Raw genomic sequence first — 18,384 nt, forward strand, 5'->3', positions numbered from 1 at the left:
AAATTAAACCTTTCACCGACGTTTTCTCAAAAAACGGCTAGACCGATTTCAAAAGTTTAAAAGCCATTTGATGTATCTCGATGAGGACTATCGTTTCTCAGTTTTGTGCGACGATCGGCTAAGCCGTTTCTTTGTAATTTGCAAAAAAGTGCAAAATTTTCCGTCATCGTTTTAGCCAAAAATTCTGAACCAATTTTGATCATTCAAAAAACTGTTCTAAAGATATTATTTAGGAATCGGCCAAGCAGTTTCTTTCTGATGATTTAAATGATTCTTGGTATGGCAATAGAGTGCCAGGTCTTGATAAATATATTAAAATATTATAGCTCTGCAAAAAATGTTTGAATTATAAAAAATAATAAAGTTTGGAATAATCCACTGCGCTTTTCTTAGTAACTTTGTGTGTATATTAAATATGTGCTTGTTTTTCAATGATGTGTTATAAACAAAAAAGTGAAAAATTTAATAATCTATATAAGTTTTCTTTATTTTATGACGCCCTACAGCAACTTGTTATACTTATAAATTACTTGATTGATTTTTGTGCGTGTGTTTTGTGTGGATACAATTTTACGTTCACGGTTTCGGGCGCACGGATCAACCGATTTTAATGGTTTAAGAAACATTTGATTCCTATTGATGGGAAAACGTGCTTATTAGTTTTTGGCAAAGGCAGGTCCAACCGTTTTGGAGATTTGAAGCTAAATGTGCAAAAATGGCAGTTTTTTGGAGAACGAATCATCTTATTTAAATAATTTAAAAATCCTTCTGCTTGTGTTGACAAAATAATTGCTTTTGTAAAAAAAATATTTTAAAAATTCTTATATTTTTGTTGTATATAGAAAATAATTCAGATTTTAATTTGAATTCTGGCTAAAGTTTTAAAGCTCACTTATACACTTTAAATAAATAATTTTAACTTTGCCATTTAGTTTATATAATTTTCATAAAAAAATATTAGACAATGTTTCAGTATTTATAATAATTTATTTGAAAACATTTAATATTCCTCGAACATTTCGTTACGGTACGGAAAGTTCCAGCAATTTGCCTTGAGGCACGATGCCATACACCACTAGTTTAAATTTAATATTGCTAGATGTTTTATTAACAGTTAAAACAAAAATTTAAATAAAAAAAATATATATAAAAAGTTAGAGATAATGATAGACCAAAAATTTAACCTTGTGAAACTTCAAGTCTATGCATATTTAGTTCCAAATTTTTATATTAACAAAGTCTTTGAAATATAAATTTGATTAAAAAAGTAAATTACTCTATTATTAGTTGCTAAAACTTATAATTAACTATTTAGTTGAAATTTTTTAAAATTAATACTGAAATTTAATATCGTACATCGTGTATCCCTATCCGTTTATCCTTTACATAATCAACGACCTCCTACTAAATGCCGCCATTGTGCGTACTGTCAAAAGTCATTACCACATGTGTCAATTCCTTTTAAATGCACAATAAAAATCATTTTGAAAATGAATTAAACCTTTATATTATGAATAAACATTATATATAATTTAATTAATACAATTTTGTTTAATTAATATAATTTCGAGTTGTGTTAGTGTATAAAAATCAGTTGGAATAAGTGTAAAAATTTACTACAACTGTACATAACCTCGTAAGTTAAATATTTGTTTTACATCTGTAAACTAATTTAATTAATTTGTAGTCACGTTTATTTAGCGTTCATGTAATAATAATTAATAGGAGAATTTGGATCGTTGATTAAATAAATAATAAAAAATATTGTTTGTGGAATTTACCCAGAAAAATTTGGTTTTATAATTCAAACATCTATTATTGTTATATTTATGAATAAGTTTATTATTATTATTGAACAATGAATAATATTATAATATAAGGTTTTTTTAAAAAATCTATCACAGTTTTCGGCTTTACAATATTTACATGAATGATACATACATTATACATATTTATTATATTATATTATATTAATTATTTTATTTATTTTAAATATTTTGCTGCCCAATCTATTCGTCCATTCGGCTGATTGTTCGATGTTGTGAAATATTGATTTCCAATTGATAATTTATCTGAAAAAAAAATTATTCACTTTATTTATATTATAAGGTTATGTTCACATGAACACATTTCTAAATATAATTTTTTAAATAGCACTTTTTGCCCCGTGCCTCCGAAACGGCCGGACCTGCCTTTGCCAAAAACTAATCGGCACGTCTCCTTATCAGTACGAATCGAATGTTTTTTGAATCATTCAAATCGGATACTCCGTTCTCTCAATAACTCGATTTCTATTTTCTGCACTCTGTGCTCCGTATCTTCGTAACGGCTGGACCTACCTTCGCCAAAAACTAATCGGCACGTTTCCTTATCAATATGAATCGAATGTTTTTTAAACCATTCAAATCGGTTGATCCGTGCGCTCGAAATCGTCGACGACAATTTGTTTCCGCACACACACACATGCATTATTTTCTAAGGTTTGCCAAAATGTTCAGAAACCTTTGAAACGTGAAGATATATAAAAATTTTCATTTACGTTTTTTTTGCGATTACTATAACTTGCCCTACGGGAAATTTAAAAAAAATCATTTTTACATGTGTATTTTTTTGTTTCAGTTGTTGAATGATGACACACATTTAGAGTCGAAACGTACTGAATTTTTTTACCTTCCCGTAGGGTAAGTTATAGTAATCGCAAAAAAATCGAAAATGAAAATTTTTGCATTTATCTTTACATTTCAAAGGTTTCTGAACATTTTGGTATACCTTAGAAAAAATGTATGTACGTGTGTGTGTGTGCGGATACAATTTTTCGTCGACGATTTCGGGAACACGGATCAACCGATTAGAATGATTCATTTACCATTCGATTCCCATTGATAAGGAGAGGTGCTGATTAGTTTTTGGCAAAGGCAGGTCTAGCCGTTTCGGAGATACAAGGCAAAAAGTGCCAAAAATGGTAATTGATTTTTTGAGAGAACCAAGTATCCGATTTGAATGATTCAAAAAACATTTCACTTGTATTGACAAGATGAAGAATTGATCAAATTTTTTTGGAAGGCAGGTCTAGCGGTTTCGGAGATCTAGTAAAAAAAATAAAAAAAATGCTCATTAGACATATGCACAAGAAAAAAAATAAGTAAATCAAGTCATTTTGTTTGAAAATGCTGAATGATGGCACACATTTAGGGTCGAAACGTGCCCACTCAATTCTCGTGATAATTATGAGCGACATATATATCAAAATTGCAAAAAAAAAAATTAATGAAAAAAGGAAAAAATAAGGAAAGAATAACTAAAAAAGTCATTTTCATGTATGTGTTGTTGAGTGATGACACACATTTAGGGTCGAAACGTACTGAAAAAATGTTTTATAATATTTATGAACGTACATACCAAAAACACAAAAAGGAAAAAATAAGGAGTGTCCATGTAAATTATGATTTTTTTTTTTAAAAGATACCTGCATGAAAAAACTTTAACTAGACTAAACTAGATGTTTTTTGGTACGTTTTGACTCTAAGTGTGTGCCATCATTAAGAATGTTATGGCAAGGCCATGTTACGCTTCAATTTCCATACATTATGCTATTGAATCATACTGAATACTGTTAAAATGTCATATATTTGATGTGCAGAAGTTTTACACATAAACTGCAACGTTACGCGTATGTTATGAAGCTGAGTCAGAAAGACCCTGTTATGTAAGATCATTTTTTTGACATTTGTGCGTTTTCTGGGTTAGGTTTTCGGTGTCTTTTGTTAATATTTAGTATGGAAAGTTCTTCATAACATGACCTTGCCATAACATTTGTCTGTTATTACCATTACTCAAAGGCAGTAATTGTTACCAGATCGATACGTTTCGACTCCAAATGTGTGCCATCATCATTTTGTTTAGTAGTTTTTTTTTAAATAATAAAATGAGGCCTGCATAAAAAACCTTTCTTACTATTGTTTATCCCTCACCAGCTGATGAATAAACTAGACTAAACTAGATGTTTTTTGATACGTTTCGACTCTAAGTGTGTGCCATCATTAAAAATGTTATGGCAAGGCTATGTTACGCTTCAATTTCCATACATTATGCTACTGAATCATACTGAATACTGTTAAAATGTCATATATTTGCTTATTATCACAGTAAAAGTTCTTCAATAAAGTTGCAGATTGAGAAAAGAGGAGTGATGTGACGTTTTACACATAAACTGCAACGTTACGCGTATGTTATGAAGCTGAGTCAGAAAGACCCTGTTATCTAACATCGTTGTTTTGACATTTGTGCGTTTTCTGGGTTAGGTTTTCGATGTCTTTTGTTAATATTTAGTATGGAAAGTTCTTCATAACATGGCCTTGCCATAACATTTGTCTGTTATTACCATTTTTCAAAGGCAGTTATTGTTACCAGATCAATACGTTTCGACTCCAAATGTGTGCCATCATCATTTTGTTTAAAACTTAACATAGTTTTTTTTATTAATAAAATGAGGCCTGCATAAAAAATCTTTTTGCTTACTATTATTTATCCCTCTGCTGATGGATAAACTAGACTAAACTAGATGTTTTTTGATACGTTTCGACTCTAAGTGTGTGCCATCATTAAAAATGTTATGGCAAGGCCATGTTACGCTCCAACTTCCATACATTATGCTACTGAATACTGTTAAAATGTCATATATTTGCTTATTATCACAGTAAAACGTTCTTCAATAAAGTTGCAGATTGAAAAAAGGGGAGCGATGTGACGTTTCACACATAAACTGCAACGTTACGCGTATGTTATGAAGCTGGGTCAGAAAGACCCTGTTATCTAACATCGTTGTTTTGACATTTGTGCGTTTTCTGGGTTAGGTTTTCGGTGTCTTTTGTCAATATTTAGTATGGAAAGTTCTTCATAACATGGCCTTGCCATAACATTTGTCTATTATTACCATTATTCAAAGGCTGCAGCCGATTCCTCTGCTGATTGTTCAAATTAATTTTATATTGTGGCGAATTGGAGTCGCCAGCAATATATCTGCTCTGGCTCAAATATTTATCCCTGGCACTCGTATGGAAAATATTTTTCAAACTGTCGATCGTCGGATAATCCAGATCCTGTTTTGGATTCTTGGGACTCGGATAGAAAAGGCTGCTGAGATCGTTCGTGTTTTTGTGCTTGTTGCTTTGATACTCGTCAATAGAAGATTTCTGGTTGTTTTGCTGGACGCCTGTTATATACCTTAAAGAAATAATAGTATTAATATGGAGACTGCCAAAGGTTGGAAAAATATTTTGAAGCAAAATTTTTTTAGGCGCGACATGGGTGTAAATTCGTACAAATGCAACGGAAATTGTTACGGCAAGGTCAAGTGAGGGTCATTCGCTATCGATGATATGATTTCTATATGGGTCGATTCTGATTGGTCGGATTTGACTTTATACGTGCGTACGTCACCGAAAGCGTGAAGCATATTGTTCATTTATCGGTGTTATGTTAAAACATTTTAAGATTAAACGATATAAATCATGAGTTAATAAAAATGGCAGGATCGGAAGAATATCTGAAAGAAACATTCGTGTCAATATGGTGAAGGTTGGAAAAATGAGTTTGAAGTAAAACTTTTTTAGGCGCGACATGGGTGTGAATCCGTACAAATGCAACGTAAATTAGTTACGGCAAGGTCAAGTGAGGGTCATTCGCTATCGATGATATGATTTCAATACGGGTCGATAGAATTACAGATTTTTTACGCTAAATTTTGTTCGAAAAGTTTTTAAACATTATATACGGATTTCTAGATAATTTTGTGTATATAAAACCGATTAAACTGATAATATAAAATGGCACTTGAAAGTTTAGAAATATTTTGTAAATAATTTTGTTCGAAACGTGTTAAAGTGTAATATACAACGTTGTATATAATTTTATTAGCTTTTTAACGATATATAACGATATATATATATATATATATATATATATATATATATATATATATGTTGAATAAATTTTTTAGGAATATTTAAGTAAATATAAAAAACGTAATCACTGACCACCAATGGCTAACTACAGTCTCAACTTTACAGATTTTTATGCTAAATTTACAAATGCAACGGAAATTGTTACGGCAAGGTCAAGTGAGGGTCATTCGCTCTCGATGATATGATTTCTATACGGGTCGATAGAATTACAGATTTTTTATGCTAAATTTTGTTCGAAAAGTTTTTAAACGTTATATACGGATTTCTAGACAATTTTATGTATATAAAACTGATTAAACTGATAATATAAAATGGCACTTGAAAGTTTAGAAATATTTTATTTTATTTAGTTTTGTTTGGAACAATAGTAAAAGTTATATGCACATATGTAGATAATTTCATTATCTTTCTAGTGATATTTAATAATGTATATGTTCTTGAACAAAATTTTAGCGAAATAAAGCAAATCGTAAAAGAGTGCAACCAACGTCCCTATTGCATACCAACAAATAATCTAATTGGCACTTTTTATGTTTGACCATTGTTTTCAATATGATTTTGTTCCAAACTATAACAATTGTTAGATACACGTTTCTAGACAATTTTATTAGCTTTTCAATGATATATAATAATAACTATGTATTGAAAGAAAATTTTAAAGAAATAACGCAAAACATGCAAAAATGCAACCAACGTATCTATTAAATACCAACAAATAATCTAACTGGCACTTTTTATGTTTGACCATTGTTTTCAATATGATTTTGTTCTAAACTATAACAATTGGTAAATACACGTTTCTAGACAATTTTATTAGCTTTTCAATGATATATAATAATAACTATGTATTGAAAGAAAATTTTAAAGAAATAACGCAAAACGTGAAAAAGTGCACCAAACGAACCTATTAAATACCAGAAAAACACTTTATGGCTGCAGCGCTTGATAAATAAAACAAATATAAAAGTATGGCTTCAATTTTTGGTTGCAACGGTTAATTTTAATTACATGAAGTTCTTCAAAATAGGTATTTGATGTATTTATTTTTAATATTTACCTGGAACTAGACAAATACTGCTGCTTTGCACTAACTCTAGGCCTACTGCTGACGACTCCAGACAAAGTAAAGGGTTGCAAAATATCTTGGATACCATACGAAGTATTGTTTTTGTAGGGATTGTTACCTTTTAAGGACCCCAATTTGTTCAAAACATTCTCATTATCCCTATAACTCTGTTGTCTGGCTGGTAGAGGATCTATTTGCAGGGGAGCTGATATCTTAGTCCTGGGGACAAAAAAAAAAATAGTAATATAACGAAACAAATTTTGGTTAAAATAATTTACCCTAATATCGAATCCAAAGGATCATCTTCCTCGTTGATGGTTCCTGGATCCTTAAATCCCCATTTGATCAAAGCTTGTGGTTTGTGATGCTTTTGTGCGATTTGATTCGATTTTTCAGTGTACAGTGATTTTTGTTGCCTACAAATAAATAGATGATGATGTATTAATTGTGAAACGTGTTAAAATTGTGGATGTTCCAGAAATAAATGGTGAGGGTAGTTGATATGATACTACAAAGTGTATAAATCAAATCTTCTTTCAGACTGAATACTGTCAAAATGTCATTTATTTGCTGTGCATTCAAGCGTTTTATACATAATCTACAACGTCAATCGTATGTTATAAAGCTGAGTCAAAAACATCCTGTTATTTAATATCGTTTTTTTGACATTTGTGCGGTTTCTTCGAAAAAAATAGATTTTTTCACACTTTGAAACATTTTTTCATCGTGCTTTAAGACAAATTGCTAGAACTTCTCGCACAAAAAATATTTTTTTAAAAAAGATTCTATTTTTTTTTAGAACTCCGAAAAAAACGATTTTTGAGATTTTTATCATTTTTGAAAAAAAAATTAGATTTTTTTATACTTCGAAATATTTTTTATCGTGCTTTAAGACAAATTGCTAGAACTTCCGGCACCAAAAATATTTTTTTTAAATAAGCTTCAATTTTCTTTTAGAACTCCGAAAAAAACGATTTTTGAGATTTTTAATATTTTTGAAAATAATTGACTTTCCTTTTGTTAACATTGATAATATCCTTCAGTTTGTTCGTCAATAGAGTCCCTTTTCTTCTCATTAACACTATTTTTCTTGAATTTGCTTGTCAGTAGAGTCCCTTTTCTTAACATTTTTCAGTTTTCTCATCAGTAGAGTCCCTTTTCAAAATATTGATCCATTTTTCTTGAATTTGCTCGTCAGTAGAGTCCCTTTTCTTAACATTTTTCAGTTTGCTCGTCAGTAGAGTCCCTTTTCTTGTTATTGACACTATTTTTCTGTTTGTTCGTCAGTAGAGTCCCTTTTGGTATCATTGATAATATCAGACAATTTGCTTGTCAGTAGAGTCCCTTCTCTTAAGTTTTTTCATCAGTAGAGTCCCTTTTTAAAATATTGATCCATTTTTTCTTGAATTTGCTCGTCAGTAGAGTCCTTTTTCTTAACATTTTTTAATTTACTCTTCGGTAGAGTCCCTTTTAAAATATTGATCCATTTTTCTTCAATTTGCCCGTCAGTAGAGTCCCTTTTCTTAACATTGATCAAATTTTCTTCAGTTTGCTCGTCAGTAGAGTCCCTTTTCTTAACATTGATAATATCCTTCAGTTTGCTTGTCAGTAGAGTCCCTTTTTTAACATTGATCAATTTTTCTGCAATTTGCTCGAAAGTAGAGTTTTTTTTCTCAATTTGCTTGTCAGTAGAGTCCCTTTATTTTGGTATTGAATTTCTACCAGTTTGCTCGTCAGTAGAGTCTCTTCTCTTAAAATTGTTAATTTTGTTTCCATTTGCTAGTCAGTACAGTCCCTTTTTTTGAATATTGATCAAATTTTCTTCAGTTTGCCCCTCAGTAGAGTCCCTTCTCTTAAGTTTTCTCGTCAGTAGAGTCCCTTTTTAAAATATTGATCATTTCTTTTTCTGTGCACTCGTCAGTAAAGTCATTTTCTTAATATCTATGGAGTTATATAGTTTGCTCGTCAGTAGAGTCCCTTTTCTTAACATTTTGAATTGATTTGGGGCAATTCTGCCGTAACAGAGTTAATAACATAGCGTTGCCATGGCAACGCTCTCTTATTATGCTTGTTCTTGGTATTGAAAATTATGAAAATGTTTATCCATTTGCCGTGCGGTCAGGCGTATTTTACATATAAACAAGCAAGGAAGAATGTTATGATAACAGAATCCTCGAACATTCTCCCGGACTTGTTTTTATGTAAAATACGGCAACTAGATAGACATTTTCAGTACAAAGAAATAAGTATAAGATAGCTTAGAATTACCCAAATAAACGTTTAAAATTTTGCTGTCTGAGTAAACAATTTTTGTGGGTAATCTCAATTTCATGCAACCCTAAGCCAAAATGAATTTTAACCCCAAACACAATTTTTGCATTTATCTATTACCCTTACCCTTACCTATTATCTCCGAACAACGTCGAAACATTCTGCTGCTGCAAATTGTTCGGCTTAAAAGTGACTCCATTTATTTTGGCATTTGTGACACCTCCATTGGAAATATTAATAGTGCTTCCCAAACTATCCAAACTGATATTTAGAAAACTATTCGTGCTGATGCCTGTTATATTCAAGGGCGCAACCTTGTCAACCCTATTTTGATTTTGATTCAAAATTGCCGATGAAGAATTTGTGGTTGTATCGTTGTTCACTTGCACCAGATTACTCGATATGTTATTGTTTATTGTTGTATCCGGTGAAATGTCCTTTGGTTCCAAGGGCGGCAATTGTTGCTGTTGAATTAGGGGTTTTGGTTTGACCACCAGGCCGTGGTTTATGGGTTTGGTGGCTCCTTGGAAGTATGGATACCTAGGGAAAAAAACGATTGATGATTATTGGTCCTAAGGCAGGATTTGTTTTTGAAGTTGTACCTGAGTGATTGCAAAGCAGTCGGCCTTTTGGCAGGATTCCACATTAGCAAATCTTCCATTAATCTTAGCCCTTGGTTTCCTGCTCCTGGAACTACACTTGATAGGGGAACTCTTGGGAATACAGGGAACCGAAAGTGCATTGCTGATGCTAATATGTGGCCTTCTGGCCAATCAGCCTAAATAGAAAAAAATCAGTCATCGATTATTAGAAATAGATCAGTTTCAAAAACCATAATGGTTTTTTGAAAACATTTTGTAGATTCTGTAAGATACTGATTTCTATCCTCTTCTTACCTTTTCCGGGGTTCCAAGAACAGCACAAATTTTATAAATTTCATCAACTTCACTATTACCAGGAAACAGTGGTCTAAAAGTGTACAACTCTGCCATTATGCAACCCACTGCCCATAAATCTATTGCACTATTGTAGGTCGTAGAATGGAGTAGAACTTCTGGTGCACGATACCTAAAAAAATGAGAAAAAATAGTGTTTATTGAAATAAGACATCAACTTAACAGTTTTTAGGACAGGAGGACAGATGATAGAATTTTTAATCCTTTTTGACCCTTAGAAACAATTCTTTGATAAAAAATTGTTTCAAAAACATTATTCTAAAATTAAAAAAGTTAATGGTTTGAATGTTATATCAAATTTTCAAAAATAACTATCATAACTATAATTTTTCATCCCTTGAATAAAAACATTTAATATTTATGATTACATATTTAAAAATTATTAACTTCCCGTAGGGTAAGTTATAGAAATCGCAAAAAAATCGAAAATGAAAATTTTCACTTTTCTCGACGTTTTGAAGGTTTCTGAACATTTTGGCATACTTTAAAAAAAATAAATGTGTGTGTGTGTGTGTGCGTGCGTGTATGTATGTGTGTGCGGATACAAATTTTCGTCGACGATTTCGGGAACACGGATGAAGCAATTTGAATAATTTAAAAAACATTCGATTCGTATTGATAAGGAGACGTGCGGATTAGTTTTTGGCGAAGGCAGGTCTAGCCGTTCCGAAGATACGGGGCAAAAAGTGCCAAAAACGGTAACTCAGTTTTTATCATCGTCCGATTTGAATAATTCAAAAAACATTTTATTTGTATTGACTAAATGAAGAACTGTTTAAATTTTTTAAAAGACAGGTCTAGCGGTTTCGGAGATATGGAGGAAAAAGTAAAAAAATGAGCCATTTGGCAGTCAAAAATGAACATTAGACATATGCACATCAGAGTATCAGATATTTTATATGAATTTTAATAATAAATACAAATATTATATTGTTTTAATGCTACGCGCGCTATAGCGAATTGATATTTTGTCTCTAAAACGGGTACGAAGCGCGGTCGCGCTGTCATTTTAGTACGAGTTTGTTGAAGCAGAGGGTGCAAAAAATGATCATGTCGTTTTTGAGTAAGCGAATTATTCTAATCGGATGATGAGAATAAACATTAATTAACATTTTGCTTTTGTTGGCGATGGGAAGAAATTATTAGTTTTGGGGGAAGGCAGGTTTCGAAAAAAAATGCTTTTATGTTTTTTTGTCATTTTTTTCATTTATAAAAAATAAATACTTCAATATATTTATAATGTAAAATTTTTCTTTAATAAATTTAAAAATTTGATAAAAAAATTATCAAATATTCTAAAGTTTTTCGAAATATTTATATAAATTTTATGAATTTTAAAACATTTGAAAAAAACTCCAGTTATCAGTTTACAATTTGTTTAAAATATTTACGCAATAATGAACGTAAACGCACATATATAGGTTGTCAAATATCTCCCTTCCGCCTTTTTGCATTATAAACCAATAGCAAAAAAGCGGAAGGGAGATATTTGACAACCTAATATATTATTACGCCAGGAATAAAGTATAGTATTCATTAATATTTTTTAAATTGCTTTATTAGATGCAATAACAGTGTTCAAGCCAATTTTTTAAAAAAAGATTAACATTGCATTCAATGCACTAATCCTTTTATTACCTGATGCCTTGTCCGAAATTCATACAAATGCTATTAATCTGGTTATTCTATAGAAACTCAATAACTAAACCGTTAATTCCTTTGTTGGTCGAATTAAAATTAATCAGTGATTGCAATGGCAAGAAAAATAATTAATATATCATTTCAAATAAATATATAAAAATAATAATATGCAAAGTAAACTTTCCGATATTTAATTAATCGTCGAAATGAAAATGACGATGTGACGTATTATTTAGTGTAAAATATTTTATTATAAAATGTAATTTAATCATTTTATTATTTTTTATAGTTTATATTTTAGCTTGATTGAAATTACAGTATTTTTAAAAATTTATTTCAATAATCGTTCGTGTAATTTGATATATTTTCAAGTGTAACTAAATAAATTAATCCGAAATATCGCTGATTAATAAATCAAGAGTATATAACATGTGTCATACTTTCAAGTTTTATTGATATTTATTTATTTATTAAAGGGTAATATTAGTAGGACAGTAATAAATGGTACATATATATATATATATATATATATATATATATATATATACGTATATATATATATATATATATATATATATATATATATATATATAAAGCGAGAGGTTTTTCTTCAGATGGTGAAATGATATGATAAAAATTGTTTCTTGGGCATCCATCCAATAATTAAAAAAACAGTTTTAATGCAAAATGTTTTAATTAAGAGAACATACGTTTCGGGTCCAGATTTGACCCATCTTCAGTGCATACAAATAAATTTAAAAAAAATAACACAAAGAACAACACAAAATTGCAACGAAAAAAATAAGCATGAAATAAAAAATTGAAAAAACATCAAGTTATGAAAATTTTTGAAAATTGTAAAAATTAAAATAAATAATATGTTTTATTATAAAAAAGCTTATTCCAAAAGCACATCTTGTTAGTTTGGAGACAGAGTTACGTGTTTGATGTTTTTTCAATTTTTTATTTTATACTTATTTTTTTCGTTGCTATTTTGGATTGTTCTTTGTGTTATTTTTTTTTAAATTTATTTGTATGCACTGAAGATGGGTCAAATCTGGACCCGAAACGTATGTTCTCTTAATTAAAACATTTTGCATTAAAACTGTTTTTTTAATTATTGGATGGATGCCCAAGAAATAATTTTTATCATATATATATATATATATATATATATATACACAATTTTAAGGAATAATGCAACTACTATCATGATGCTGGAGAAGATAAAATTAACTAATAAGTAATCAAATGGATGGTAAAAGGAAAAACTTTACTGGATACTTGACAAAGAAAATGCTGCATATTTGTTTATTATTTTTTTATCTTCTTACCATCTTGTCGAAACATAATTATTTTTGAGAATTTGATATAGCACCTGATACTGATTTTTTTTCATTTTTAGAACAATTATTCTAAACAAATTTTCTTCAAGGGGTTGTTTTTGAAGGTTAAAATAAAGCTAAGAATTCGATAATTAAGATAAAAAGATAATAAATAATTTACTTTATACTTAAATCTTTTTAAGTCATACCAAAAAGTATTGTTAGGTTATTCGCAAGGGTTGTAGAATTTTCAAGGGTTTGAAAATTATTTTATTGTAAAGTAAATGTATCAGAAAATACTATACTCGGTTGAAAATATTAGTCTTTTTCTGACTAATTATTGCTTTTTAATTTTTTTCTGTTACAAAAATATTGTTAGAGTTATGATTGCTTAAAGAGTGCGCGGCTGTCCAACCAGATTTTCTTTCGAGCCCTTCAACCCTTTGCCGTTTCAAAATAAGACGAGTTACGGTAAAATTTATAATAGAGAAAGTTGTAGCCCTTTTAATTACCTTTAAAAATGGTATATTACAAACTGAGATAAAATTAGAATTGAAAGAGTTATAGAAAAATATGTCGTTTTACCATCAGGTCGACACAAAGACTATACCCAGAGTTTTTTATATGGTTTTGAATTAGAATGGATAAGATAAAATGAATGGGAAAGGAAATAATTAAAGATTTTAATTGACATTATTTCGTTCATTACATGATTTTTGTTAAAATGTATATTTTTGTAGATATTAGGTTGTCAAATATCTCCCTTCCGCTTTTTTGCTCTTGGTTTATAATACAAAAAGGCGGAAGGGAGATATTTGACAACCTAATATTTGCAAATAAACGATGAAAAACACGAGAAAGAAACGAATTTTCAGTAGCCGTAAAAATATTTGTTTATTTGAAAAACTTTATGAAACATTTTTTCTTATAATTAGTTCCTCTATCGATATCTGACGTTATTTTGAAAAAAATAAAATTGCGCCACTGAGAATGGATGTCATCCCCTCGGGAAGTGGCAAAGGAGTCTAAATTATTTTGAGAGTAAAATGAACCTAATTCCAAAATTTCATGCAAATTTGAGCACAGTAAAAAAATTCAGAAACAAAACGCTCCTTTTACTGGAGTATAAGAACTTTGTACACCAGAAAAATATGTTTTTTCACCACACAAAGACTATACACCGAGTTTTTTGATATGGTTTTGGGTTAGAATGATTTATTTTAAAGGAAAGTTGGTTATTTAGTACATTATCTTCTTACCATCTCACAAAGATTTTAATTGGCATTATTTTGTTCATTACATGATTTTTGTTAAAATGTATATTTTTGGAGATATTTGCGAAAAAACGATGAAAAACGCCGAAAGAAACAAATTTTTAGTAGCCAGTAACTTGAAAAGTATTTGTTTTCTTGAAAAACTTTATAGAACATTTTTTTCTTATAATTAGTTCTTCTATCGATATCCGACGTTATTTTGGAAAAATAAAAAAAAAACACCACTGAGAAATGAAAAATTTCATGCAAATTGGAGCACAGTAAAAAAGTTTTGAGGTTACACTAAAGAAAAGTTGGTTATTTAGTATTTTATTTTCTTACCATCTTGTCGACACATAATCAGTATAAGGAGGCCTGGACCGTATTTCTCTGGCCAGGCCAAAATCAGCGATTTTAATCAATTCTGGGCCCATACAAAGCAAATTCTCTGGTTTCATGTCTCTATGAAAAAATCCGTGCCTGTGCATGAATGCCAAACCTTGTAGAACCTTTGGTAGAAAAAAAAATGAACCAATTAATAAAGGATAATACGAGTAACATACATTTTTACTTTTTAACTTCCCGAAGGAGAAGTTTATGTTTTAATAAAAAAATTCGATTCGCTGATTTTATGTTTTTTTGACGTTTCAAGCCATTCTGAATCGAATGAGATCAAATTTGGAAAAAGTATGTGTGTGTGTATGTAAACAGATTTTTTACTATTATTTTATTACCTGCATCATCATATCCCTGATGACGTGTTCAGGAAAATGTTTGTCCCGATCTTTTATAAGTTGATATAAATTTTCTTTCATATATTCAAAGACGAAGTAAAGGACATCGTTTTCTCGAATTACTTCCTTCAGTTTCACCACATTTGCATGTGATAATTTTTTAAGGGACTAAAATAGAAAGAAGATAATTGATTATGGATTTACACTACATGGACTGCTAATCAGGCGCAAAATAAGTGCTCAAACTTAGAACGAACTGTGTGACGTCACATGTCTGAGCGAACATTGCCGACAATCGCGGACTCTCTCGATTGATTAAATATCATATGTCATATGTTGCATTTTAATAATATAATGGCAATTGTGATGGCTGCTAATTTTGCAAGAAATGATATTAATAATGTACATAAATACGAATCCACATGTTAAAATCTTTTTTATACTAGCTGACCCGGCAAACGTTGTTTTGCTAAGTAAGGTATATTCTAAACACTTTCTAGAGAATCAAAAATATTAATACTTTAAGTGTATAAGGATTAAGTGTTGTTTGAATGCTATATACAATGAGGTATTATCAAAACAATAAATCCCAATAGTTTGTCTATATTTTGTCAATACACTTATTGATTACGTTTTAAGTTTTTCAGATTCTGGATTTTGTGTATAATTGTAAATGATACCACTGAGCTTATACAAAATTTTCTTATTTCTGCGAGGAGAGATAGAAAATGAATTAAGTATTTCTTCTTTGACCTGCTTTTTGAAAATTTTCAAGTAACATTCATTAAAGGTCCAATTTGACTTTGAGCAAATATAAACTATATTGTGAAAACCATAACGCAATTATATCACACCAATAACACATTTCAAACGAACAATTATCTGACTACGTTCAGTAAAACTGCCAGCTACTTCTTCATTGTAGAAATGTGATTTTTTGCTATCTTTCAAAAATTTGTTTGTGTTTTACAAAATAATTACATTTTTAACTAATGCTAAAAAACTACCAACGGAAGAAAATACTTTTATTATGTATTTTCAAAGATTACCGTTTATCTCCCGATAGCAAAGTCATGAGAGTCAAGGGTATAGCTGGTTATACATATTTTTCCCTCTACTTTCAAATATTGTTGTTAAACAATGCTTATCTTTACTGATTTTTGAAACATCGGTGGTGGACTTTTTTAACCCCGGACTTGCATATATTACTATATATTCTTCAATAAATTCTGGGTAAATGTTATTCGACAAAATGTCCCTTTGATCAATACCAAATTTAGATTCTGAATTTAAAGAACATAAATAAAAAATAATATAACCTAGAAAATGTTTTATAAGTACCAATGAGTATATAATTATACAAATAAAATCTTTTAGAGCACCGTGTTTGAGAAAAATATGCCAAAAAGTGCGTTTTCATAATAAGATTTCAAAAAAGTTTGTATTTTGAGTTTCTAGTAACACTTGCGGCCCTATTACATGATTTTACTGAATTGCAAATTTATAGCTGTTTTTGTAAGAAACATATGTGATTTTATATTTTTATAATTTAGTACACATAATAAGAAATAATATACTACAATTTTGTAACTCCAGTATAAAGTTTTATATTTTTAAATATTTTTCAAAATACTCATCAAACCGTGGATTTGCAACTATTGGAAACTAGATATGCAAGAGTGCATTTGTTTACAAAATTGCACATTCATAGCTTTTTTTGTTAGAAACATATTTGATTTTATATTTTTATAATTAAGTACATATATTAGGTACTAAAATTTTATAGCTCTAGTATAATATTGTATGTTTTTAAAACATTTTTCAAAAGTACTTCTCATATCATATCCAAACGTCGATTCGCAACTAATAAAAATAGAGTATGCACGTGTGCATTGCAATTTTTTAGTTTCTTCTGTTAGAAACATATTTGATTTTATATTTTCATAATTTAGTACACATATTAAGAAATAACATACTATAATTTCATAACTGTATTACAAAGCTTTATACTTTAAAAATATATTTTAAGCCGTCAATTTGTTTACGCCAAAACGTTTACTAACGTATATAAATATAACTACAAACAAAACTACATACTACAATTTAATCATAGTTAAATAATATTAACGTAAAACATCCTATTAAACGTAATTGAACATCATCTGTCGAAAACGTTTGACATTTGACGTATGAGCCACCGTCCATTGTTTTATTCAAATTACGCTTCTACAAAAATGTTCAAATTGAAAATGTAAAGTTTGTACGCGATTTTGAAATAATATCTCACCTTTTCGACAACCTACTGATTAACAGGAATTTTTCAAGACTAAGACTGGCCAAATCGGTTTAGCCATTTTCGAGTTTTACCGAATCATTTGATTGAGAGCTCCATTTTTATATATAAGATTAATGTATTATATATAATATAATATGCAATATCCACTATTGTTTATGCAGATCGAGCAAAAACATTTACTTTTTGTTTAAGCACATGACATATGACATTTATATAATCGGGAGTGTTTCCCGATTGTCGGCAACGCTCGTTTACTAAGTGACGTCACAGTCCTATTCTATCTTTTGACACTTTAAAAAATGGAAAACATATGAGGACAAGTAGTGTATGGTGTATGATATTACCTTGACTTCTCTCAAGTTCATGGCCTCTTCCCAGGAATAATATTTCCTCTTCATCCTCTTGATGGCCACCCTTTCGCCGGTGTCCTTTCTTTGGCCCAAAACCACAGACCCATAGGTCCCGTCGCCCAATTGGCCTAAGGTCACGTAGCGGTTCATCTTGTACTGCAAAAAAAATACCAAAACTAGCTGTAAGTGGAATTCTGTCTTAAGGCAATTAAGGCATCGTGCCTTGAGGCAAATTGCTGGAACTTCCCGTACCAAAAATTATAATTTACAAAAACGATTAACATTTTTGAAAAAAAAATTACTTTGAAAAAATAAGATTTTGAGAAACTATAAATTGGACAAAAAATTACTATTTTTTGAAAAAAATTTTTTTTTTTAAAAAAATTTTTTTTTAATTTTTTTTTTGTTTTTTTTTTTTTTTTGAAAAATTTTTTTTTTATTTTGACATATTGTGGAAGATCTGAACTTTCTTTTCAAATCAATCGTACTGCTTTAACTGCATAGGGACAAAATATAAAGCGCGTAAGCG

General features: G+C 29.7%; 1 protein-coding gene across 1 annotated transcript; it reads right to left on the minus strand.

The window, feature by feature from the left end:
* Positions 1-1,983: 1,983 nt before the first annotated feature.
* Positions 1,984-18,005, minus strand: LOC113388467 (probable serine/threonine-protein kinase DDB_G0268078). The gene is made up of 10 exons (XM_026625842.1): positions 17,850-18,005; positions 15,210-15,377; positions 14,818-14,984; positions 10,197-10,368; positions 9,903-10,078; positions 9,433-9,840; positions 7,308-7,445; positions 7,021-7,248; positions 4,934-5,223; positions 1,984-2,072 (listed from the first exon to the last, which is right to left on the minus strand). Exons 1-10 carry the CDS (start codon positions 18,003-18,005, stop codon positions 1,984-1,986), a joined length of 1,992 nt encoding a protein of 663 aa, XP_026481627.1.
* Between the last annotated feature and the right edge of the window lie 379 nt (positions 18,006-18,384).

Source organism: Ctenocephalides felis, unplaced genomic scaffold (assembly GCF_003426905.1).
Source record: "Ctenocephalides felis isolate EL2017-DRISC unplaced genomic scaffold, ASM342690v1 CF-g0.4_SCAFFOLD_03572, whole genome shotgun sequence".
NCBI lineage: Eukaryota > Metazoa > Arthropoda > Insecta > Siphonaptera > Pulicidae > Ctenocephalides > Ctenocephalides felis.

Excerpts from the sequence above, each read along its gene's own strand:
- LOC113388467 (XM_026625842.1), bottom strand. The coding sequence starts at position 18,005 with ATGAACCGCTACGTGACCTTAGGCCAATTGGGCGACGGGACCTATGGG. Across the intron at positions 10,369-14,817 it reads GATTATGTGTCGACAAGATG|GTATCGTGCACCAGAAGTTC; the intron begins GTAAGAAAATAA and ends TCATTTTTTTAG. Across the intron at positions 5,224-7,020 it reads CAGTATTTGTCTAGTTCCAG|GTATATAACAGGCGTCCAGC; the intron begins GTAAATATTAAA and ends TATTTCTTTAAG.